This window comes from Polypterus senegalus, chromosome 2 (genome assembly GCF_016835505.1).
Source record: "Polypterus senegalus isolate Bchr_013 chromosome 2, ASM1683550v1, whole genome shotgun sequence".
In the NCBI taxonomy this organism is placed as follows: Eukaryota; Metazoa; Chordata; class Cladistia; order Polypteriformes; family Polypteridae; genus Polypterus; species Polypterus senegalus.
This window is the reverse complement of record NC_053155.1, coordinates 285,154,274-285,179,645: the sequence shown is the minus strand read 5'-3', so window position 1 is coordinate 285,179,645 and position 25,372 is coordinate 285,154,274. Positions and strand designations below refer to the sequence as shown.

Genomic DNA, 25,372 nt, shown 5'->3' with positions numbered 1-25,372 from the left:
TGTTGGATTACCATCAATGTGTAAAACATGGTTGTGAAATATAGGGTAAAAGTTTGCCAGGCAAGGGGACAAGATACTGTTCTTACTTATGACACATTGCTTGCACATAAATCATCAAAGGCCCATTTTTTTAAATAACAGGGAGACATATACACCTAAATACCAGATTAATGAAATATAGGGAATAAAAAGAAGCACTACTTAAAAAGTCAGTGAAAAACACCAGATGTAGACCAATTCATCTTGAGAGGCAATCATAGGAATCAAATAATTTTTGAATATGGGGAAGATCATACAGATAGTGTTACCCAGTGTAATGAAACTGGGGTGACCAGCTCAAGCATTCACAAGGTAACTGCCAAGGACTCAAGGAAAAGACTGCAGTGGAGATAGGGTATTATTTAAAAAGTAGGAAAAGGAGAAAGATATTCATATTAGTAAGAACTACCACCATGGCTGATTAATATAATGGTAAATTCATACTGATGAAATGTGCCCCAAATCCTATTGAATACATGGCCTTAGAAAATCCAGACTCATCAGATCGAATGTCTTCTCTGCATCTCTAGTCAAACATGTGGCTGAATGAGAAAAAGATTAATATGAAGAGTAATATCCAGAAAAGAGGTAGCTTCCCAGTGATAAAGGAAAGTTCTGCTTGGGGGAACGGGGTTCTTGGTGCTAACAGTTGAGAGAAAAATATATAGTCCAGAGGAGACTGACTATGATGACAAAGGGTTTCATAGGAGAAAACCTGAGGTGAGGAAAATTAGCCAAGTGAAATTAATCAAGTAGGTTAAGGTTTTAATATATTTACAAAGAGATCGGGTTGAATGGGGAATACGTTGATGACATGGGATTGGAGGTCTGTCAAGGAGAGAGTTCAAGTATGCATTAATGTTTACATCAAAAATTAACTCAAAGTCATTTATTTAAAAAATATTGTTAGTTACATAAAGAGATTATGTAGTCTGATAAGGAATCAGATCATATAGACAGGAAAATGCAGTTTTCTTCTCTTCCCTCCAGAATCAGTTAGAACATAAAAAACTCCCAAAATCATTATCACAGGAGTCTGTTTTTTCATCCTGGTGGTGTGATGTGCAAGTATTTGTACACCATGTTTCCTAGAGATAGCAGATGTAGAAGCCACCACACTGTAGTATCTATTACACCTCAGAGTCACATTATAAGAGTTTGGACTTTTTGTAGGAGAGCGACATCTACCTTTTAATGCTGTAGAAATTACATAACATAAGCCCTTTTTGCATTTAAACCCAAGCAGACCATAAAATTCCAAGAGGCAATTAGAAATCAGTAACATCAGAAGATATTAGAAAACTTAGTATAAAAAAGAGAGAAAAAAAATATAATAATGACACACTGCCAACCCCTAACCTGCCACCAACCCAGGTATTAGACATAAACATTAAATTAGCAGAGCATAGTCACTCCTACACCCTTCGAAGACCAGCACCATTCTCAGCACAACCTTATTCTACGTAGTACAAATACCCTCCATCAGCTCCAGTATTTCAAGTCTGCATATAACAAATAGTAAAGAACAGCAAGTAAAACTACAGAAAAAAGAACTTGTGCTAACTTGGCACCTTCCCCCTGCTTCTTTGTGAATAGACCACAAGAAGTAACACAAAAGAACAGTAAAAAAGGGTTAGTACAATAAAAACATTTAGGCTTTTACCACTGAAATAATAAGAAACAGAAAGCATTGCCCATATGTACAGTACTAGCAAAATACCCGCGCTTTGCAGCAGAGAAGTAGTGTGTTAAAGAAGTAATGAAAAAGAAAAGGAAACATTTTGAAAATAACGTAACATGATTGTCAATGTAATCAATGTAATTGTTTTGTCACTGTTATCTCTCTCTCTCTCTCTCTCTCTCTCTCTCTCTCTCTCTCTCTCTCTATATATATCTATATATCTATATATATATATATATATATATATATATATATATATATTATATATATATATATAGAGCAAAATACCCAAGCTTATTAAGAAGAAAATTAAACCTTTTTAAACTGAGGGAAAATATATCAATAATTATTTGTTAAAGGATCTCTTCGTATACCATATTGTCAGTTCGGCCCTCCAGTTATAATATGACCAAGCTGTGCACTGAGCTTACTCTTGAGCATGCAACATACAGTTGGCCATGTGAAAAGCAATCTGCTGCTGTCATAATCGGTTTGAGTTTCTTGGTTTGTTTCAATTACGACAGTATTTGTAGGACTTGTGTTGAAGAGACATTCGGCATCTGTCAAGCGTTGTAAGTTTACAACCGGTTTCATCGATAACTTCACATTCAGCTTTTGAGAGTTTAAACATTCATAAACATCAAAGTGTCCACTACTGAAATCATCACCTCTGAGTCTAAGATGTTTAAGAGGCATTGGCAGTTGTGGAAAGGTGTAAAATATTTGGCTATTTTGGTACACTTGAAAGAGACAACTGAACAATTCAGCGGCAGCCATCAACTCACATGCAGAACCATAGGTGAAGGGCTTAAGCATTTCACTCTTATAGTGCTCCTGTGTAGTATAATTATCTTCTGTACCATCATCAGTCCACACCTTGAACCTGTCCCAGTCATTTAATACATAAGACACAATGTTCCTCTGGATATCAAGAGTGAGCCTGATATGGCCGTGCAATATGTAACACAGAAAATGGAAAAGGTAGGTGGCATCTCTGGGCATGGAAACCACTCGGTAAGTGACAGTTCTTTGATTGATGGTGATCACCTCGATAGACATATTGATGGGGGTACGGTTGGCAAGATAAAGGAAATGGATACCTGAACAATGTAAAGTAAGTCTAAAATACCTAATCAATAACTATAATCATAATAAACGAACAATAAAACAGTGGAGAAGCCGTGGATTAAATAAAAAGGCTGTAGTTATCAACAGGGAGACGTGAATCCCAACGCCGCCTCACACGGTGACCGAGCTGCAGGCTATGGACGTATATATGTACGTAAGTAGGATTCAGTTAGCGTTGGGAACCCGCGTACCAAATTTCTTGAAGATGGTCCCATAAGTAACAAAGACCGTTGAAAAGTTCAATATGGCGGCCGACAGTGGCATCATACCACCGAAATAAGTAAGTACATTGGTTTCGGTTAGCGCAGGGAAGCCCGCCTACCAAATTTCGTGAAGATGGGGCCATAAATAAGAAAGTTCAACATGGCGAACATTGTCAACCGTTATGACCGTTATGCGTAGAATTTCGAAATGAAACCTGCTTAACTGTTGTAAGTAAGCTGTAAGGAATGAGCCTGCCAAATTTCAGCCTTCTACCTACACGGGAAGTTGGAGTATTAGTGATGTTGGGGAAGTTCAATATGGCGGGCAACAGTGGCGTCATACCATCGAAATAAGTACGTACATCGGTTTTGGTTAGCGCAGGGAAGCCGCCTACCAAATTTCGTGAAGATGGGGTCAGCCTTCTACCTACACAGGAAGTTGGAGAATTAGTGACATTGGAAAGTTTAATATGGCGGCCGACAGTGGCATCATACCATCGAAATAAGTACGAACATCGGTTTCGGTTAGTGCAGGAAAGCCGCCTACCAAATTTCGTGAAGATTGGGCCGTAAATAAGAAAGTTCAACATGGCGGATGTTGTCGACATTATGTGTAGAAGTTTGAAATGAAACCTGCTTAACTTTTGTAAGTAAGCTGTAAGGAATAAGCCTGCCAAATTCCAGCCTTCTATCTACACGGGAAGTTGGAGAATTAGTGATGAGTGAGTGAGTGAGTGAGTGAGGGCTTTGCCTTTTATTAGTATAGATATAATATATTCAGCATAGAAGAGTTTAAAAAGCTGCTCTCCAACTGACACCCTATGAAAAACTATTGTACAACATGTGCTACGATGATCCCCATAGCTTCTTTGGGATCATCACAGCACATGTAAGCAACACCATGTGTGAGTTTAAGGTGAGTCAAACAAAAATGGCCTGTTCTTTAGCATTGATGACATCACGTTTCTAGCTTAAGAAGCAGGACTGCTGAAGATGGGAATGACCAAAACAGTGTCCATTGTAATATTGGTTGAGAATTCTTCTCACTTATTTTACGAGAGTTTGTTGGTCTACATCATTGTCGGGCAACGCGCCGTGCTGCACTGTTGCGCCGTGGAATTTTCTAGGGGTGCCACGAAAACTTTTGTAAAATATTTAAAATTGCTAGTGTTTTTGAACTTTTGGTTGATTAAAAAGATAATGTTTAAAAAAATATATTTTATTTACGGTTAATCAGGTTGTTGAATAAATAAATGTATTTATTTTGAATGCAAGTTAAGATTTTCGCTGTTCACCATTCATCATAATATCAACACTAGCGGTGTCAAAAACATATCTCGTGAGACTTAAAAAGTCTTGTTGTTAAAAGATCTCGCTCACTGTACGGATACGGAAATGAAGTCTAAGAAACGAGAGAGACTTCAACTGATCGACAAGGAAATGCGCGTCTGTCTTACGAAAATTGATCCTCGCATGAATCTCATATGTGCTGAAAAACAATCTCAATGTTCACATTAATTAAATTTAAGATTTATCCTTTGATTCCTTTATTAATAAAATGCCTTTCAAACTTGTAAAATTAACTGTTTTTATTGGCAATTGTCCATTGATTCAGGGAAACAAATCTTTAAAAATAAGTCAATTAAAATTAATTCAAAAGAGGTTAATTACCACCAAAAACAGGTCACAAATTAAAAAAAGGGTTAGAATGAAAACCTGCATCCTCTGCATACCTCCAAGACTGGAGTTTGAGATCCCTGATATAAGACATTATAATATGATCACTACTGCCGAAGAAGCTCTGTTACACCTTACTGGAGTGAGGATAAAAGTAAAGGTTTCAGATCTGGCCTGCCTCTATGTAATAAGGAATGTTCGATCGCTTTTAAATAACATTGATGAACTGTCACAGTGAGTCATGGTGAGTTCAGGTACTGTGACATTTTGTGTAATGCAAAAAATTGAATTAAATTTCTTATTTAAGACACTTTTTAACATTGGACATATTTCATCTGATACAATCAGACAAAGTGGCAGAGGCAGGGTGTGGAACTGAACCTCTATGTGAATGAACAATTGTAAGAAAAAAACGAGCACTATACAATTAGAACTAAACTATGTAATTAAAACATTGAAATACTGACTGAAATGTCCATGTAACTGCCTAGGGAGGCAAGTTACATCATTCTTATTATTGTTAATTAATTGTGCAACATAAATAATTTCCTCTGTTGTCAACACTCTAATCATAAAACATTCTGACCGTAGAATGCTGGTGATTTCAGGCTTGGGAACTTTGGAAGGAACAAACATCTATCAGCATGTTACTTCTGTGGGCAAAACAAGCTGGGAGTGTTCTATTCAAATGTTAAATGCATTTAAATATAAACCTGTGGCACAACTGATCACATCTATCATACTCCCACCTACAACCTTTTTATTAGACTGCAGTAGCTCAATTATTATCCAAGTTAGAAGTTTTAATTTCCCCTTAGGGACAGATAAAGTCTTGTCTATCTGTCTGAAATGGTGCAATAATAAATGTAATTGATATTTATATTGAAATGATTGGAAAAATTTCTTCAAGCCAAATGAAAAATTAATCACAATGGTTCAAATAAACCTAAGAAAGCAGAATTTAATTAAGCCATTCTTTAAACTCTTTTTTATGTTTTACACCAACTGTGACGTCTACACTTCTTATGTTTCTTTCCATGACTATCCCACCCCCACATATACAGTGTATGCCTTCTCTTTATTTGTACTCTGGTGCATGCTTGCTGATGCCTAAGTGCCTCTATGTTTCACTTTTATTTTTTAGAGTGTAATTAATTTTGTGTGACAGAGGCACTCATCATTCTGACTTTTTTTTGGCATTATACACATATTTAAAAGTTGCTGGTAAAGTAAATATGAACAGACATGCTGATTGTGAAATCTGTTTCTTTTCATTTGGAACATGCTGCACTGTTAAACATTAGTTTTTCAACAACAAAAGGCAGAAAGAGTTGAAACACAGCCATTATATTGCTGCTATGACTATTAAATTTCTTTCATTAGTTATTATAACAGATATAATAATTAAAAAATATATATCAACAACTTACTTGTAAATGAGCGATCATATTCATAATGACCAGTTACGAGATGAGGTAAAGCCATCAGGAACCCAGCAATACTTGCAATCAGAGCACCACCACCTATGAAACGAGGTCTATGTACTCTGCTTCCAAAGAAGCTCACAAATACTATAAGTATTGTATTTCCAACCTGAGAATATTAAGTAGAATAAATGTGAGAAAAATACCATGTTTATTATTCATGTTTTGCATTTCTAATTTTTCTGTTAATTAAGAGTACAATACATTTGCTTTTCAGAACATATGCAATGCATTTCTTTTTTTGACTAGAAAATAGATATTATGGCCTATCTATCCATTTTCTGAACCAGTATATTTCATAGAGTTGTGAAGAACCAGATCTTATCCTGGGAGCTTTGAAACCATCTATGGATGTGCTAATAGTCATTTCCAGAGTTCACTTATGCACACACACACACATTTTAGAGGTGTCATTCAACCAAACAGCATGTTCTAAGGCACAGGTGTCAAACTCCAGGCCTGGAGGGCCACAGCAGGTGGAAGTTTTCTTTCTAAACCTTTTCCTAATCAGTGTCCAGTTTTCACTGCTAATTAACTTCTTTTCCCTCTATTTTAATAGCCCTGTTTTTAAGGATTAAGTCTTAAGTATTAAATGACAGCCAAACAGAAATGAGACGTTAAGCGAGCCAACAGATAACCAGCTAAATTGGGGCTTCAAACTCCAACCAGGTTCCTTAATGAGAAGCTGATTCTTGCTGTTAATTAAATCCGTTATTCAATTCTATGGCTTGTTGCTGCTCTCTTTTTGCCACAGCAGACATTTCCAAAACTGTTGGTATTGTGTTTTTTTCTAAGAACTCCTAAAATGTTTTGGTAACCTGACGGATCAACCTTACTGAGACCTTCATCTTTATTTTCAGATTTTGTTTGATGGGTACAGGTGAGCTGGTCATGTACTACTTGTTTTTTGTCTCATTACTGTCCGGCTGCTAATTAAGGAAAAAACAACCAAGAGGCCTGAGTCAAGCTGATTAAAGTTGAGGCTAAAGAAGTTAATTAGCATCAAAAACTGGTCAATAATTAAGAAGATGGTTAGAATAAAAACCTGCAGCCACTGGACTACAGGACTGGAGTTCGACACCCCTGTAAGGAATGAAACAGCAGTCAAAGAGGTAGTTCCTGTGAACACAGTTAGGTCATGCAAACTCCATGAAGATGGCATTCCAGCCAGTAATCAAACTATGGAGTAAAGGCTGTGATGAAATAATCAAACCTTCTGTGAAGTCAATGCATCCCTGACACTGCAAAATTGTGTAAAATCTTAAAATAACTTCCACTAATGATGCATTAAATGGTATTAGCTGTAAATTAAAAGCATTACTATATGTATATACATACAGTATATATATACAAGTATATATATATATACTTTGTATATACTGTATATATACAGTGGTACCTCGGTATACATCCTTAATCCTTTCCAGATCCCTTGACTTATACCAAACAGGACGTATACCAAACAAATATTTCCCATAAGAAATAAAGGGAAAATGATTAATCCGTTCCCATGAAAAAAATAATCCTATTTTTATTGGCAAATTATACATTGATGGGGTTGTATAAAATAATTTAAACATTGCTTAATACTAAACTACATACAGTAAATACAAAAGCAATCAGATGAAATAAATGAAAATTTAACCTCACTTTACTTTTTAATAACGTCTTTGTTTTTCACAATCGTAGACATAAGGTATGCAGCAGCCAAGTCCCAGATACGCATGCCACCTTCATACTTTTCAACAATCAATTCAAATTTACATGAAAAAATACAAAATCACATGAAAGTTCACATAAGAGGTATAGCGCGGGTTGTTCACTGAATGCTAGCAACTGGCGTACTGACGCTCGTGGGCAGTCGTGGCTTTGTCTTGAGAGAGGTCAACAAGAGTAGCGCGAGAGTCGTATTCCAGACAAAGGTCGTATAGTAAGCAAAATTTTTCATGTCCAAACAGGACGTACACCGAGTTGGACTTATTCCAAAGCGGACGTATACCAAGGTACCACTGTGTATACACATATGCAAGTATTTAAGGCAGTTCAGGTTCCTTCTTCAGGAATCTTGTTTAAGTTTAAACATTAATAATGCATCTGGTTTTATTCCAGAAATACTTTTTTTTAACATTATATAGATCTGTTTTCAGATTGATTTTCATTAAACAATACCAGAACTAAGGAAATTAAAAAAATAATGTTTAGTTTATAAGATTAGTTCAAACCAATAATTAAATCTGTTCTGTAACTTTTTGAACAATTCAGATTTAAATTAAATAAGTTCTAGAAAAAGTTTATTGATGAAATTTAGGATAAAAGTGAAAACTTTATAACACCTTTCATTATTTTCACTAGTAATAAACCTTTACAAACATTTACAACAGGAGAATAGTTTCAACTTTAGATTGGATTCTGCCAAAATAACTATTAAATGAATAATATGTACGAATGAAAAGAAGCATTAATGTTTCAATAGCTTATTAATTAAAATTACTGTAATGTGTTAATGAGTAAAATATAATTACACAAGTACATTTTTATTTATTTTATATGAATAAAAATTTAGTTTACAAATTAGTTAATAATTTTTAAAGGAGTAATCACACTCCACTGAAGGTCATTTCCAGTTGGCCCGCACTATATCACGATTCCAAAATTGCATTATAACCAGAAATGTTTTCTGAACTAGTAGGAAACAACATTTTCCTGATAACATGTCTAACAGAATTTTTAGAATAATATACAATACAGGTTTGTTTAGGATAGAAAATCAGAATGTAACTATTTAGTTAATTGACAATTCTGTATGTTTATTATTATGATACAAAAGGAATATCTGGAATTTATTTCTAAGAAGAACATAAATATTTTGTTTAATTGCAATTTAACAATCAATTCAACTATTTAAAACGTGTCTTTGTTTTTTAAGTTGAGTTACTAAAGAGTTCACTATTATTTTTCTTTCACTTACAGCATAGTGATGAAATGAACATACTTTTTTTTTACTAAAATATTAGTCAAGATACTGTTACTGTTCCAGTTAATGTTTGCTCCTATTTACTGAAAGTATCCTATTAACATTTTGTGGTTGTTAGAATGAAACGTGAACCTTTTTAAGGACACTAAAAACCATTCTCTATTGCCTTTTAAAATACTCTAATGACCTGACATATATGGGTCTAGTAACCGGTTGATCTACAAAACAATCCAGGGAGAAATGTAATGTCAGAGCGCTATTGAATATGTCAAATGAGGCAACTGATCTGCAAACCGAAATGGACCAATCACAGCCATCAAGAGGTGGTCTTGAGATGCAAAGTGGGCAACTGGAATCTCTCCCTGGAAAAGCCATAAAAGGGGAGTTTTCCTCCTTGTTGGTTCGTTCACCTGACTGAAGAGCTAGGAAACACTTTAGTGCATGGCTTGATGTACATGATGCGTTACAGGACCATGACACAGGTGCTATATCATGATCTCTTACTCAAAAGTTAAATACACTGCAGGTGCCATATACAGTATCCATGTGTATACAACCATTACAAAACATAATGTTTTGTCATTATTAACTTTTATATGCAGCGCTGTAAGAGATCCTTCTCAGAAGAGGCAGTGCTTAACAGTCTTTGTTGGAACTGGTCCTGTTTCGGTGAGGTCAATGTAATGTTTAATAAGTTCCAGATGGAAGAGCTGCCAAGATGGATGAAATCCAACCAAAATAAAGTTGCTAAATATTAAACTTCTTTATGTTTACAGTACAGTATGTTGTGACAGCACCTTTAGCAAAATAGTATGATGATTCTCTGTTTAAAAAAAGATCAATATATCCCAGATTTTGCAAAATAGACTATGCTTGACTAATGCAATATGGAGCAGCTAATATAGGAGGTGATCTTTTGATTTAGTATTTTTCTGTTGAATCAAGAAAAGCTTATTTTTTTATGTTTATATTGGAGTGCTGTTTGAGGTTTACCAAACCTGTTTACATTTATTTTGCAGTACACTTGAGATATCTTGTAGGAGTCTGACTTTCTGAAGATAAGCCAAATGTTTTAAGGTGAGCATAATCTTTTCTTACCTTGTGTTTGTAAAGGTTTTTGTCATTTCAATAAGGCCTTGTATCTCATCACAAAAGTGGTGTTGGAGTAGAAAACTTTAAGATGGGATGTCCTATGTGATTCCAGCCTCCTTAATTCACTTTTGGACTGCCAATTGGATTACAGGTTTTACAACTTGGTTTACTTGACTTAAGTCAGATAACCCTCTCCACAACCCTAATCTTAACTGTAAGTGTAACCAGGTGTTATCACTGACACGTATAATATAAAGTGATAGCCTCCACAATGGAGAGGAGCTCTGGAGGTCCACAGTTATAGTCTAATGGAAAAGGCACACCAAGATGGATGTGACGTAGGAATAAGGCCAAGAGGCATTTAGAAGAAAATGTGAAAGATGGTGGTGTTAGATGATATGAAAAGAATTGGTCACTGGATCCAGGAATAATATGTGGATTATACCTATTAGGTGGACCTGAATATTTTACGGAACTAACTCTATGTGGTTATTGAGGAAAATTAAATTGACTCTGGCCAGCCCATTATGTCTATAGCATTTCAATTCACAAAATGAGACAATTCTGTGAGATTTTTCAGAATTTATAACTTTTTAAAATGTCGTTCTTAAGCTTTTTCCATAGCCAAGGAGACAAAATAGCACCCTGTGTTTGAAAGAACTTTACTAACCGTGTTGTCAGATTTGCATAATGTACTGTAGTTCTCATATCATCTCCATATTTAATGAATAGGTTAGTTAACAATATCAGAAGTGTTTTTATGTAGCATTTGGTCAAAGTGATTAAAGTTGCTGCCTCACAGTATTAAGAGTACTGGATCCAGTTCATCCCACTGTTTTTATGGTGTGTGCACAAAGTTATTCAGAATTCATTTATTAGCAGCTCCGGACTGGCCAGTAGTATGAATGGCATGAGTGGTATGTAAATATGTGTGAGTGTAAGCATGCCCTGCAAAGACTAGACTTTTGTTTGGGGTTCATCCTGCATTCTGACCAGTGCTAGTGAGACAGGATTCAACTCAGTTTAGCCATGCACAGTATGTAGCAATATGTGGAAGATGACAAGATGGGTGAATGTTGTTCTAATTAATTACTAAGACTAAACTAAATCATGCAAGGAGACTAACTAAGGATATTTAAATGGGGTTTTTTTAGAAAGTATGAATGATTTTGGGGATGAAAGTGAATTTATTTTCCAAAGAAGATGAAACTATTAATGTCATATACTTTATAAAGTATAGAAATGAAATATTGTTTTTCTTATTTTTCTTATTATTCTAAGATTTTGGACCTGACTGCCTTTGGATAAAGTTGACCAAGGCAAGGGTTTTTGAAAAATGTGCATTAGCTCTACATATATAACCTGTGTGTGATTTTATTAAATTTGAAGGCAAAGCAAAACACCTTATGCAAAGAGCAACCACTAAAGTCTACTAGTACAAATCCAAATGCATCAACTAGTATATTAGTGTGTGGCAATAAGGAATACCAGCTGCTTCTAGCTATTTTAATCGGACTCATGGACTGTCATTAGATTATTTTAGTCAGTTTTTTTTTTGTTAAAAATAGAATTGATATTACTAAAACCCTTTTCTTGTCATAAATATGCCAAATATATAACATAAACATAATGTGGTTTCCACGTATCTCACTGATGTTATAGGTAACAGCATTGTCTAATCCATAATAAGTATCAAATATTAAGTGCTGTCCTCTCTGAGATCAAATTGATACCCTAAAAAGTTTTTAGGGTGTTCTAAAGGTATAATCTTCCTATCAACAAAGATTAGAATAATATACTTTAAGGCCCTGGCAAGTGTTCTAATCAAGGTTACTAAAATTTAGTGGAAAATCATTTAATAGAATAGTTTTCATAATTATAATAAAGATTGTGCATAGAGTGACCAATGTCATTATCCAGAGAAAGTTGCAACCCATATTTTTACAAGACATAAATGCAGGTTTTGTGTGCAATTATTGTATATGAAGCTTTTTTCTACAGATTTGTTGGTAATGGAAGAGGGTGCATGACAAGGTAAGCTGTCTTTAGTTCAGATGGCCACAATAATTATGCAATGTAAGTACATTTTCTTTTTATAGAATTTATAACAATAAATACTAAAGACAAAAAAAATAGGTCATAAAAGTAATTTAAAATAATCCAAATATCAAAAAACAATACAAGCTTAAAAAGCAAAAAATAATTCAGACTCTTATGGTACAGGCAGGGTTTAACATCTAGCTGAAGCTGTTATGAAATCCTACCAACTCAAAGTACAATAGTGGAACAAACATGCAAAAGCCAGATCCGCCCCATTTTTGGCACTGGACTTACTGGATTGCCATTACCCCAGGCAGCCTGGCCCCAAACCTAAAAAGCAGGCTTCCACAATACAAAGGCCCAGCAATGAGGCTCAGGCTGTTAAATAACAAAAGTTCAAAAATTTTCACAAAAACTGAGAAGAGAGAAGCCACGAAAACTCTGTCCCAACATAAAACAAAGCAAGTTCTTCAAATTTAAAGATTTCATCAAAATAGAACAAGAAAAAAAAAAAAAAAAAAACAACTTTACCAAGAAAAATAAAAAAGGCAAATCCTAAATCCGAGCAAGACAAAAATAACGCAAGAATCATAACAAACTACAGTTATCATCTACGCCAAAGCTCAAAAGAAAAAAAATAATAATAACATTTAAAAAATATACAAACAATACAAAACCATTACATTATATACACACTCAAAGTAACAGCCCAGACTTTTCCATAACACTAGCGTCATTATTTTTGTTTGTTTATTGTTGACTCTGAAACAATATTTTGCAAATTATTATTTAGTGTATGTTTATGTATGCTTTTCATTTATTTATTAGTATTTCTCATTGAGTATTATTTTGTTGGTTTTATTGTAGTATTATGTTAATTATGTATTTCTTAGTTCTTTGACTTAGTACTTGTTGCCTTTACAATGAGATGTCAGTCTCTTGTGCCCTACTTAGGCATTATTTTAACTTCTGTTTTTCAATTACCCTTCAACATTTGGATTTGGATATCAACCTTGTGTATACTGTAAGCGATTGTTTTGATTTTCTGGTTTATAATTTCTGCTGTTGTATTAAATTCTGAATATTGTTTTTTGGACTTGATTTCATTAACTTTAACTTGCCTGTTGTCTGGCAATCCCTTTTCACCTCCTTCATTATTGATTTTCCTTTTTTGAATTTTTGATTAAAGCCAGCAAATATTACAATAACACTGTTTTGTTATTCTAGCTCCATGAGATTGAATATTGTTTCTTTTTTAATTTGAAGGCTTATTTTTTCTTTATGTAAGACAGAAACCTGCTTCTTCAGTTGCAGATTCACACGTACTTGAGCACTCATGGAATCTAAAAGGTAGTAGCCTTTTCTTCAGTTTTGTGAGCCCACACAGATTATTTGTGAGTGAATTTAATAATATCACAACAATCAGAGTCAGCAACGTAGATTTTGTCACCCTTCACTACACAAAGAAAATGTATAGAAACATATTATGCAAAAAAGTACAATGAGCTATGAGGGTACAGGATTGTATATTTAGTGCAGGAGTGATATATAGTCAGAGTCTACTGCCAGCCAAAACAATTATGTTGTAGCTTAAACTAGGCACAGGCCCGTTGTTGTGGCAGAGCCTTAGGGAGCCATGCTTGACCAGTTGCACTGCCAACATGTACAATAATGATTCTTTAATGACAAAAAATTGTGTTTTGCATGAAAATCATGTATATACAGTACCTATTCATTTCACAAAAAATATCCAATTTTTTAACTGACAAACATCCTGCTACCGAGTATGATTAGATTTGATACCCAGATTTATTTGTTGCTACTGGTGGTAATGGTTGAAGTGAAATCTCCCCTTCTTTAATTAGAGATGAGACTGGAAAGGATACTGCTCTTCTATTGACATTGTAGGGAAGAATGCTAAATTGAGAGCAACAGAATTCAGTCATATACAGTACTTTTGAATTAAAGATCTGCCCCTTCATTTGTTGGTCAAGAATCCACCTCTCCCTGTCATTCATTGGTCAAGAATTCTGCCTTCAGTTCAAAAACAAGGTATTATGAGAAATCATCTTTCCTGTTTATCTTGTATTGTGAATTGGAAGTAAATATTAATATTTAAGAAAAAAAATGCTTGACCTTTAAGAATTTTAAGACTGTGAATGGAAGACATGAGAATTATGCAACATGAGTTATGCAAAGGTTTTTGTTCTTTTTTTCCATGGACGTTTTCACATTGTTTGCTACTGTCCAGTGTTGATCACTATTTGGTCCTGTTCAATCAGAATCTTTGAAATGTACTTTCTCCTCAAAAACATGAGATTAAAAATTTTTCACACCCACCACTACAAACCACATGTAGTGTTCCTTTATTATTATTAGTAAAATGATTGTTTATTTATTATCTTCCTAAACAAACATACATATTAAATCACAACCAATCTTATAGTAAAAGGGCACATTTCTTACCTCATTGAAAGATGCTAACAATCCGGAGGTTTGACTGGAAAGTCCATATCGTTTCTCAATGGTTGAAATTGAGCTTTTAAGATAGCTTGAGACCAAAAGCTGGGCCAATTGTAAAAGTCCATGGCAAAATACAAAAAACTGTAAAAAATTAAAAAAAAAAAAGAAAAATGGGAAGTATAAATAAGCCTGTTGTAACAAATGCAGATGATAATTTAAAATAGAATGATGAACAGGATTGTAGTATAAAGAGTTTTACAGACACACTTACTAGGAAAATGTAATTATCAATGTAAAACAGAGCTAAACAATGTTAAAAGACATCCTGATTACTGAAAATCAATTGTGATTTTTTTTAATCAAAACCCATTCATAGGGTTTAAAATAAACTTATGTGAAAAATGGTATATATGAAGTTGACTTATCATCTGTTTCAAAGTAATTCAGTAAATGCTTATTCAAATTTGAAATACTTACACCTCGTAGATACCAAGGATTAGGGTTAGGTGTTACGGTTTGGGCTGTACCGGAATACAAGTACCGGGGTTATGCATCCAGAATACCAAAGCAAGTGTTCTGGATTCAGTTGTACTCAAGAATACGGTCACTTTATGAAATTGAATACTGAATACTTTTATACTACATCTTTATATCAATCAACTGTGGATGAAAAATATTTTAAAAAATAATAATTCCAGAAAGTTTCTCAAAGCAAAACTTGAATTTGCGATTTGCCATGTACTATGCTGAATGAATGTAAATGAAGTGATAGGTGTAGGCAATGGCATACTCTTCTGTAGCCTGTCAGCATTTCACAGGTTCTCAGTCTCTCTCTCATCACTTGTTGTTTAAGCATTGTGTGCCTTGCGTCTCATTCGTTTATTACTTGTGTGTGTAACATGTTCATTTAATGTGCAAGAATTTGCAAGATTTGGTTCTAAATGTTTTCTATTAAGGAGTCTAGCTCTTGCTCTCTCTTTCTCACACTTTCTCTTTCTGCCATATTGGAATCAGCAGTGCTGTAGATGCAAAATGGTGATTCCTGCGGAGTCTGTTTGATATTTAGGTGAGCTAAACTGATTCATAAATCTTGTTCTTTTTACCTATTTTTCTAGAAGTGTTTGTTTTGCTTTTTATCTGGTTGTGCTTTAACGAATAGCAGTTAAGTAATTATTTGATGTTTTAAGCAGCCGCACTATAGATGCAGAGGAAATGTAATCTGTTGAGCCTAACTGCATCTTGAAATGGGCATTATAGTTAAAAGGGGATTTGAATGGGGACCTATGATTGACTTTATTTGACCAGATAAGACATAGTTACACAATGAAGAGCACAGCATTTGGGGTCTGTTCCAGAAAGAGATTAGTTAATCCTGGATCTTAGAATACTCCAGAACACTGAATTTGAATCCCACAATCCCAGATTAAATGCACATTCATAGCAAAATTTACAAGCCTTTATGAGTCGCACACAGAAGAGTTGATCAACCAAGGACTACAAGTTTGCAAAACAGTGGACAACCATAATGCCAGCAGAGCAAGACGTGATAGTGGCTGTGCATGAAAAATGTCGGTACATCCGATAAAATAGGAGCAGCAGCTGTTAAGGAAATGGCGATGACATGGAGGAATATTACAGAAAGAATGAATGTGTACAATGGTTAATCAGTGAAATCTGTGTAAACATTGTGTGGTAAACTATTGCATTATTCACAATGTGCCCCTGGTGATATTATTTTTCTTGAAATGTTATATGCCCTCAAGAAAGCATTGTGTTCCATTTTTACAATATTAATGATATTAAAAATCCCTGAACTACATTAATAAGCATATCAGGTATAGGTACCTGCAGAAGAGTGGATTCCTTAGTTGCATTTCTCTAAATGGTGAGGGACTCTGCTGAGAGAGAGAATAACAGTGGGCAGCTTGTTTCACCAGCAAATTTATTATCAGTTATTATTTCTCAGAAGTGCCACAGTTGTTTAAATTTGATTGCCCAACCTGCAAATCTGTGGAATTCTTCTTTGATGGTGGTTATTTATTTCTGCTTCAGGAAATCAGCCTCTGTGTGTGTACATGTGTACAGTTACTGCTTCAAAGTTAGGTACACTTTTGAGATCACTTTGCCAATATGTATAAGAAACTGCCAATTAAAAACCAAAGGAAATGTCCATGATTTTCACAAAGCAATGATGTAATAACTCTGAACATGGCATGTTTTACAGGTTTGCTCAGATATATTAAACTCTCAATGTAGAACAACGTTCATTTTGACAGTTTTCTGAGCATGCCAGAATGTCCAATCGTGGTGTAATTACGTTTCTCTGGACAGAATTTGGCGAGGAGTTATGCTTCTATGTCAACTGCTCATTCAAGAAGGAACATGGCATTTTCAACAAGTTTGTCTGCTTTTTTTGCTCCTTGAATAGTGTAGAGTATCTGGGATTGTCATTTCTGATGACATATTTACGAACTTTGATTTTATGGTTGGTTGCTCTGCTGCAGCCTCAAAGCTTTAATGCATCACATTAACCCTGCTCTTTTGCAGGTTAGTTTCAGAGCATTGGTTGCCTTAGTAAATGAACTGGTTTTTGTCAATTTTTTTTTTCTGGTAGAGGCATATCCTGATCCCATTCTAAAAAGCAGGAACATCAAGTTAGCCACATCTTTAGCTTCACGGATCATTCAATTCTGGCTTAATCTCTCCTAGAAACACAGTTTTGGCTAAAAGATTTACTTTAACCGGATTTCACACTAATCCTGCTTTCTGGAACAGAATCTTGAAATTTACACATGTGCCTTATTATGAAATGAATTAAGCATATGTATGCCACATGAAAAACTTAACTTTTTATTATGTTTGTTTCTTCAAAAAAATTCAATAATGTGAAATGAGTTACTGACATTGTTTTTTTTTCAAATATTCAACTTTATTAATAAAAGTTCATGAGAAAGTTGGCATCCCTCATTTTTGATGAACAGTAAAACCTGAGCTTGAAGCATTTCAATCTCACAATTCAATTTAAATGTTTAACTTGTTATATTATTTTTATGAACTAGGCTATAAATAAATCCCTGAAAGTATTTTAGATGTATTTGGAAAGTATTCACAATAAGTTACACACTTTGAGTACTCACTCAGAATACAAATCTTAAGACTTTAAGGACTGTCTATTCAGTATTCAGTAAATAAATACTTTTTAAGTTATTCTGCCCAACACTCTCCATGGCATATGGGCAACATATTCGTTATGACTGCATTCTAATTCACTTAACTAATTTGATGTGAAGTAAGGTGCCACAATGATATATATAGCTAATCAAATGACATGTAAGGCATTTGAATGGAATGTACAGGAAAGCGTTAGCTTTAATAACTGCACTAAACATCACAAGGCCTTTAGAACTGCTATAAAGCCATTATTATTCTACAGCGTGAAAACACCATGGTATTCTGATAAGTTTAAGGTGCCAGATATTTGCAATATGGCCACATGCTTATAAAAAAAGAAAACTTATAAAAGAAAATGACCTATGTTTTACTCTTTTTCACCATAGTTTTTAACAATTATTGTAGACTAGCAAAATACCCGCGCTTCGCAGCGAGAAGTAGTGTGTTAAAGAAGTTATGAAAAAGAAAAGGAAACATTTTAAAAATATCGTAACATGATTGTCAATGTAATTGTTTTGTTACTGCTATGAGTGTTGCTGTCGTATATATATATATACACACACACACACACACAGAGACACAAACACATATAAACATATATACATATCTACATCTACATTTATATACATATATACACATATCAACATATATATACACATACATATACACACATACATATATATATACACAAACATACATACATACAGACACACATATATATATATACACAGACACATATTATAAACATATATGTACAGATCTACATATATATACATATCCATGTATATACACACATATATATACATATCCACATTTATATATACACATATATATACATATCCACATATATATATATATATATATATATATATATATATATACATATATACACATATCTACATAAATATATACTGTATATAGCAAAATCCCCATGCTTAGCAGCGACCTTTGTATACGACGTTGTCAGTTCAGCACTCTGGATGTAATATGACCAAGCTGTGCACCGAGCTTACTTTTGAGAATGCAACGTATAGTTGTCCAGGAGAAAAGCAATGTTGCCTCAAATCAATGGCAACCTTTTGTAGTGTCTGTCCCTGAGACTTATTAATTGTCATCGCGAAGCAGAGCCTTACTGGAAATTTGAGGCATTTGAATTGAGAGGGAGATCAGAGGGTATAACGGTGATGTGAGAAAAACATTCAGAGTGTGGCGTTCTGCTGTTTTTTTGTGTAGCTGCCTTCACACTGCATCTTCGCTGCTTTATAAACGAACGCCATATGAGGCCATCGTTTCTTCTTGCTTCACGGTTCTGTACTGTTTTATTGTTCGTTTAATACGATTGCTATAGTTATTGTGTAGCTATTTGAGACTAACTGTACTGTTTAGGTACCCATCTCCTTTATTTAATTCGCGGTTTGCACGCTATTTTTTGTTCATTTATTATGATTATAGTTATTTATTGATTCCCCTCTTTAGCTGACTGCCTGCTCATATAAGGCGCTCCGCTGGTTTTTTGTGAAGCAGCCTTTACACAGCTTCTCCGCTGTTTTATAAACGAACGACATATAAGGCCATCGTTTTCCCTTGCTTCGCCAAGAAAGCTGCCTTTTTATTTAATCCACGGGTTCTCTGCTGTTTTATTGTTCGTTTATTATGATTGTTATAGTTCTCTTTATATAGCACGTTGTCAGTTCAGCAGTCCGGTTGTAATATGACGAAGCTGTGCGAGCTCACTCTTGAGAATGCAATGTATAGTTGTCCAGGAGAAAAACAATCTTGCCTGAAATCAATGGCAAACTTTTTGTAGCGTCTGTCCCTGAGACTTATTACTTGTCATCGCGAAGTAGAGCCTTACTGGAAATTGGAGGCATCTGAATTGAAATGGGAGATCAGAGGGTATAACGGGCATGCAAGGAATAAATTGAGTATGGAGAAACTCTAGAGACAGCGTGTGTATTAACTTGTGGATTTTTCTGTGAGTATTTGGTGGAGCTCAGTTCGCAGCATATTCTTTTCCTACCTTGTCAATTGTGTAATGCGTTTTTTGAACAGGTTTGATGCATAGAAGTGATCACTCGTACTGCGTTTAGTTAGTTCACGTGATCTGCTCTCTTGTGTGATGTTGCGATGTCCATGGCTTCATTTAATGTTAGCTAAGACCTGGCACTTAAAAGTTTCTCACTACAGCAATTTTAACTCCGTTACAAAGTGATCCAAAGTCTCGTTTATACCTCGTGTCTTCTCATTAAACTTGTATCTCGCTAATAAAGTATTCGACGAAGGCATGACAAACGGCAGCGGGAGCGTGCTCATAAACTTAATTTAAACTTATGGTTTACACCGTGCTTTGTTTCCGCAGTAGCTGCACTTATGAATAAGCTTGTATGCGTTTTTGTTCAGCGCTCTTTGGGAGCTCTTCCTTCTTTTCTACATACTGCGTTCACAGTCAGTTGACGCCATTACGTGGGAGGCGTGATAATGTGAGACGCAGCTCTGCCCCCCACAGCCATCGAGCTAAAGTCCATTACAGTATATGGAGAAAAATAGGTTCCAGTTATGACCATTACGTGTATAATTTCGAAATGAAACCTGCCCAACTTTTGTAAGTAAGCTGTAAGGAATGAGCCTGCCAAATTTCAGCCTTCCACCTACACGGGAAGTTGGAGAATTAGTGATGAGTGAGTGAGTGAGTCAGTCAGTCAGTGAGTGAGTCAGTGAGGGCTTTGCCTTTTATTAGTATAGATAAGATTTTCTACTCACAGTATATATTTACATTTTTACCACTCTAGCATTACTCATAAAACCAAATATTATTAAACTGCTTTATTTACAGTTCACTTTTAAATATTCTTCCTCACCAAACAGGGAGAGCAAGATGTAGAAAAAGATAATATGGTTGAAGTTAAAGGGATGAAGGTCTTGCAACAGTCCAGACTGATTACTGATTTTTTTATGCAATAAAGATTACATGAATTGAAATATTTAAATTGTTTCATTTTGATGATGTAATTTTCTCTTTAGTGTGGTAAAGTGCATTCAATTTTTAATGTTATATGATTCCATGCAGCTGTCTCTGACAGTGAAAAGTGTTTTCGGGAATATCTTCATAGGTTAAAAAAAAGTATTCTCTTTTGGAGGAAAATTAACTTTAGAGTGAAAAGGACAGATGGAAAAACGTTTCTTGTAACAATTAATATTGACATTCAAATTTTTCCACTTAGCTGGAGTGGTGGCTCTGAGGTTAGAATTCTGCACTGCCAATTGGAAGGTTGCTGGTTCAAATCTCATAACAGCCAGAAGTGATTTCATTCTGTTGGGCCCTTGAGCAAGGCCCTTAATCTGCAAATGCTCCATCCTGGGTACGATGTTAACCTGCATCCAGCCCTGCAAGCAGGTCCTGCAACTTGTAAAGACAACCTAGGGGTTGGTGGCAGGATTGGCACTCCAACAACTGTAAAATAAAAGTCAAACTATTCCATTCAAGCTAATGTGATGCTGAGGTGTTGCACGGTTGCATTCAGGTCCAAATTTGGGATTCTGAGGTGGTGGGTGTGGAAACAGGCTATATCAATGAATGCTCCCAACCTCTCCTTTATTTTTTTAGAATATCAGAAAGGGAGTGAAAAGTAAGAGAGAGACTTGGTTTTGGTATATTCTGAGTAACTAAACAGGAAAGCCAAGCTATTAAGCCAGTTTGGAATCGATGGTCTGCTTAGCAAGGACCAGGAAGACAGGATAACTATCTGTTTAATTTTCTCTGCTTCTTTAAGCTCTCATCTCATTTTATTTAATATACCTTTTTGAAAACTTTGTTCTCACTGATTGTATACCCGTGTTAAGACATTTCTTACTATCACAGGTAAAGAAATATATATTTAACAGATATTTATATAAGATAGAACCATTTATAAACTGGCAATGCTGTAAATATTTACAGAGGAGGTTTGGAGTATGTACTGATAGTGTTTTGCTGCACCCACCCCATAACAAACCACCTGGATTGGGATCCAAGTGGGAATGAAATAGTATGAGTTTTATGGTACAGTGGCTGAAGTGCCAATTCTTCCACCAATCTCTAAGTTTTCCCTGCAAGTTGGAGGACATGCTTGCAGGGCTGAATGTAGATTAACGTCATACCCAGAATGAAGCGATTGCAGGTTAAAGGACTTGTTTAAGGGCCCAAAAGAGTAGAGTCACTTCTGCAGTTTACAGGATTCGAACCTAGGCAACATTCTGATTGTCGGTGTATTTCCCCAGCTTCAGAGCCACCACTTTGCCTAAACATTTACAAATGCAAATAAAATCCAAAAAAGATGTCAGCAACATATTGATCTATGAAAAAGCTCTTTTTATCAAAATAATGTTCTCTGCTTCAGAAAGTTGTGAAATGGCCCCAGGCTGGTGAGTGAATTAATTTAGATGGAGTGCCATCCCCAAAAACCACAACTCTTTAAAATATAATTTATGGTTTTTAAACATAGCTATGTAGACAATATTCTTATTTTTGTTTAGGAATACTGTACAGTTGAATCTATACCAAAGTCTAAACTTCTTCTGTTGTAACAGGACTGTGCCTCCAGGGATTTGCGTAGCGAGAACAAGGGGATTTTGGGTTGGAACTGCTACTAAAATATATATTTACATCAATGCACTAATCACACTTACTATGATTCATGTGCATTCTCATCTCTCCTGAAATTATTTCTTGGCTATTGTACATCCCAACCTTCAGGCATCTGTTCAAACCCACAAAAATAAGTGTTATGTCTGAGCTCTGTATCATAGTTTATTAAATCTTTTAACAATTAACACTAAGTAAACTGTAAAGAATTGATATACGGTATAAATCTGGGGAAGAATAAAAAAATTTTACTCAGAGAAAATAAACCTTTCAGCCTTTGCAGCACCAACCCTGGGCATTCTACAATGTCATTGTTATGTTTAATGTCCAAAATTGGAGGAGGAGATCATACAAACTCTGGCCATGGCAAAAAAAATTAAATAATTAAAGAAATTTATTTAAACAACAAAGAAATTCAAAATAAGGCAAAGGTTCCAAAATTACAAAAAAATATATTTTTTAAATCATACAAAAATACAAAAGAGAAAACAAAATAAAGTAATTTCTAACAAAAAATCTCAGTTAAACATGAAATCCATCCTTCTAAAATTGAAAATGTAAAACCACAATACCACAAAAATTAAATATAGTCAAAAGAAAAAAAACAGCTGAAATGAGACAACTATCTCAGTATTACTGTGAGGAGAGTTAAAGACCAGGGGCCTCAAGCATAACGCCGTGCGTAGAATTCGCACTATAACATGACGTAAGCACAAAAGCCAAAATGTGTTTAGGCACAGAAAAATCCAGATGCAGGAATCTGTGTGTACTCCAACTTCCATGTTCTTCTGCTCCATAAATCCCGGACAGTGTGAAAAGTAACGCACGTGCACGCGTCTGTTGTCCCCGCCCCAATTCCTCCCAGAATTACGCTTTTTGAATATGCAAATCAATATACATAGCCCTTAAGCTCAGCATTCTATGAAAAGACAATGGGAAAAGCACGGGGGAAAATATAAGAATTTCAGTGAAAAACATACTATTTGTTGATTTAAACAGTGGAATAATCAACAAAAGGAAGTTGATCAAGTGACATAGCGTGTCGGAGAAACTCGAAAGCTCAAGTTCACAAAGTTCGCATGGTGCCAAAATAAAAAAGAAGTCACATATCAAAGTCGCTGTGAAAAGGCGAGTTGTAACCCACTGTCTGAGCTTATTAGGGTACAGACAAAAAAAATATGCACACAGTGGGGAAAAAAGCATGAAATGTCAACTTTAATCTCAAAATTTCCCCTTTAATCACGTAGTTTATTTTGTCATTAAAGTAGAACATCATAAACTTTATCTTAAAATTATTTAATTTACTAGTTTCTCAAATCCCATCATAACTAAAGTAGCATGTTAAATGCTTTGTTTTGTATTTGATCTTCAATGTGCTCTATGTGTGTGAATCACTATGTGCTCCATTCTTTCTCTTTCTCCGACAGGACACAGAATCCATTACATTTGTGATATTACAGCTCTCTGAATAATTAAAATACTGAGATGTATACATGATATTTTCATGATGATTGGAATGAAAGAATGTTATTAAACATGGGAACACGATGGTGCAGTGATTGGTCCTGTCTCACACAAGATGCTGCTGCGCCATGCGCGACCTTCGATGAAATAATTTATTGTAGCAGTACTGTCTCTTTCAAACGTACTAATCTCCAATTTCTGTCCTTACTTTTCTTTCCCCAAATACCGAATCGCCACACAATCGGCTCTGTAATAGACGTTAAGCCATCTGTAAGCTTACAATGACGATTCTTCAAAACTTTTAAGGAACAATGAAATATCTTCATAGTATGTGTTTAATTATTCTATCCGTCAGTCCTTCCAGTGTCGCGCCGGCCTCAGCAAATATACAGTGCAAGGCAGGAACAATACGTGAACTTGCTAGCGCTACGGCACCGTGTCCTCACATGTTTAATTATTAACAATGCAGATTATTTAAATGAAGTTAAAGTTTTATCTATATAATATAATCAACATATTTTGCTGCATTTCATCTTAAAAATGATATCGTCATCATATGTAAATACGCGCTTTATAAAGTGGCGCAGGTTGTGCAATATTATAACTGTAGTGCAAGTTTATAGTGGGTTAATTGTACTTATAAGTACAAACAGTTCTACAAGGAGCAATTGATTGAGTGCATTTATAGTTCTTGGGATGAAACTGTTTCTGAACCGCGAGGTCCGTACAGGAAAGGCTTTGGAATGTTTTGCCGTGGCTGAGGCAGCATATGCTTGATGCTATATACCGATAATTCTCTTTCCAATCAGCTGCTGCTGTGATTCCCCACTCAGATACAGTGATAAATACTTCGAGTAGTGCAGTGAGAGTGATATGGAAAAAGATGATCTGCTGTGGCAACCCTTAAAGGGAGCAGCTGAAAGAAGAAAAAGAAGAAGATTGTGCAGTGAGAGTAACAACGCTAAAGCAGTTATGGTATTTGGAATACTATGGCTATTCCCTGGGCCATTATATTTTTACAGGTTAATTACAATCAGATGCATTACACTAATAAACAATATGCAGTTAGTTTCAGTGTATTTATAAAGCCGCGTCAGGAATGTGGTTCTAAGAAATAAAGGGTAACCACACAGGAACAGTAGCACTGCTTTGACGCTGGGTGCCGCCAGTCTGCAAAACCGAGCGGAGAACTTGCGTACGACAGGGTATGAGGTACCGTGGAAAAGTGCGTGGCTTTACGCCAAGTGTAGGTTTTATACATCGCGATTTGAATGTGGAAACGTTCTTACGCAACATTTCTGTGCATACGCACCGTTTATACATGAGGCCCCTGGA

General features: G+C 35.2%; 1 protein-coding gene across 2 annotated transcripts in view; it reads right to left on the bottom strand.

The window, feature by feature from the left end:
* slco2b1 (solute carrier organic anion transporter family, member 2B1) overlaps positions 1 to 25,372 on the bottom strand; it is a 115,418-nt gene that overhangs the window by 49,419 nt on the left and 40,627 nt on the right. For both annotated transcript variants that reach the window (XM_039745715.1, XM_039745714.1), the window contains exons 3-4: positions 14,785 to 14,922; positions 6,159 to 6,321 (exon numbers count right to left, since the gene is read on the bottom strand). In XM_039745715.1, coding sequence (XP_039601649.1) covers positions 6,159 to 6,321; positions 14,785 to 14,922 — 301 coding nt within the window. The remainder of the gene's footprint in view (positions 1 to 6,158; positions 6,322 to 14,784; positions 14,923 to 25,372) is intronic.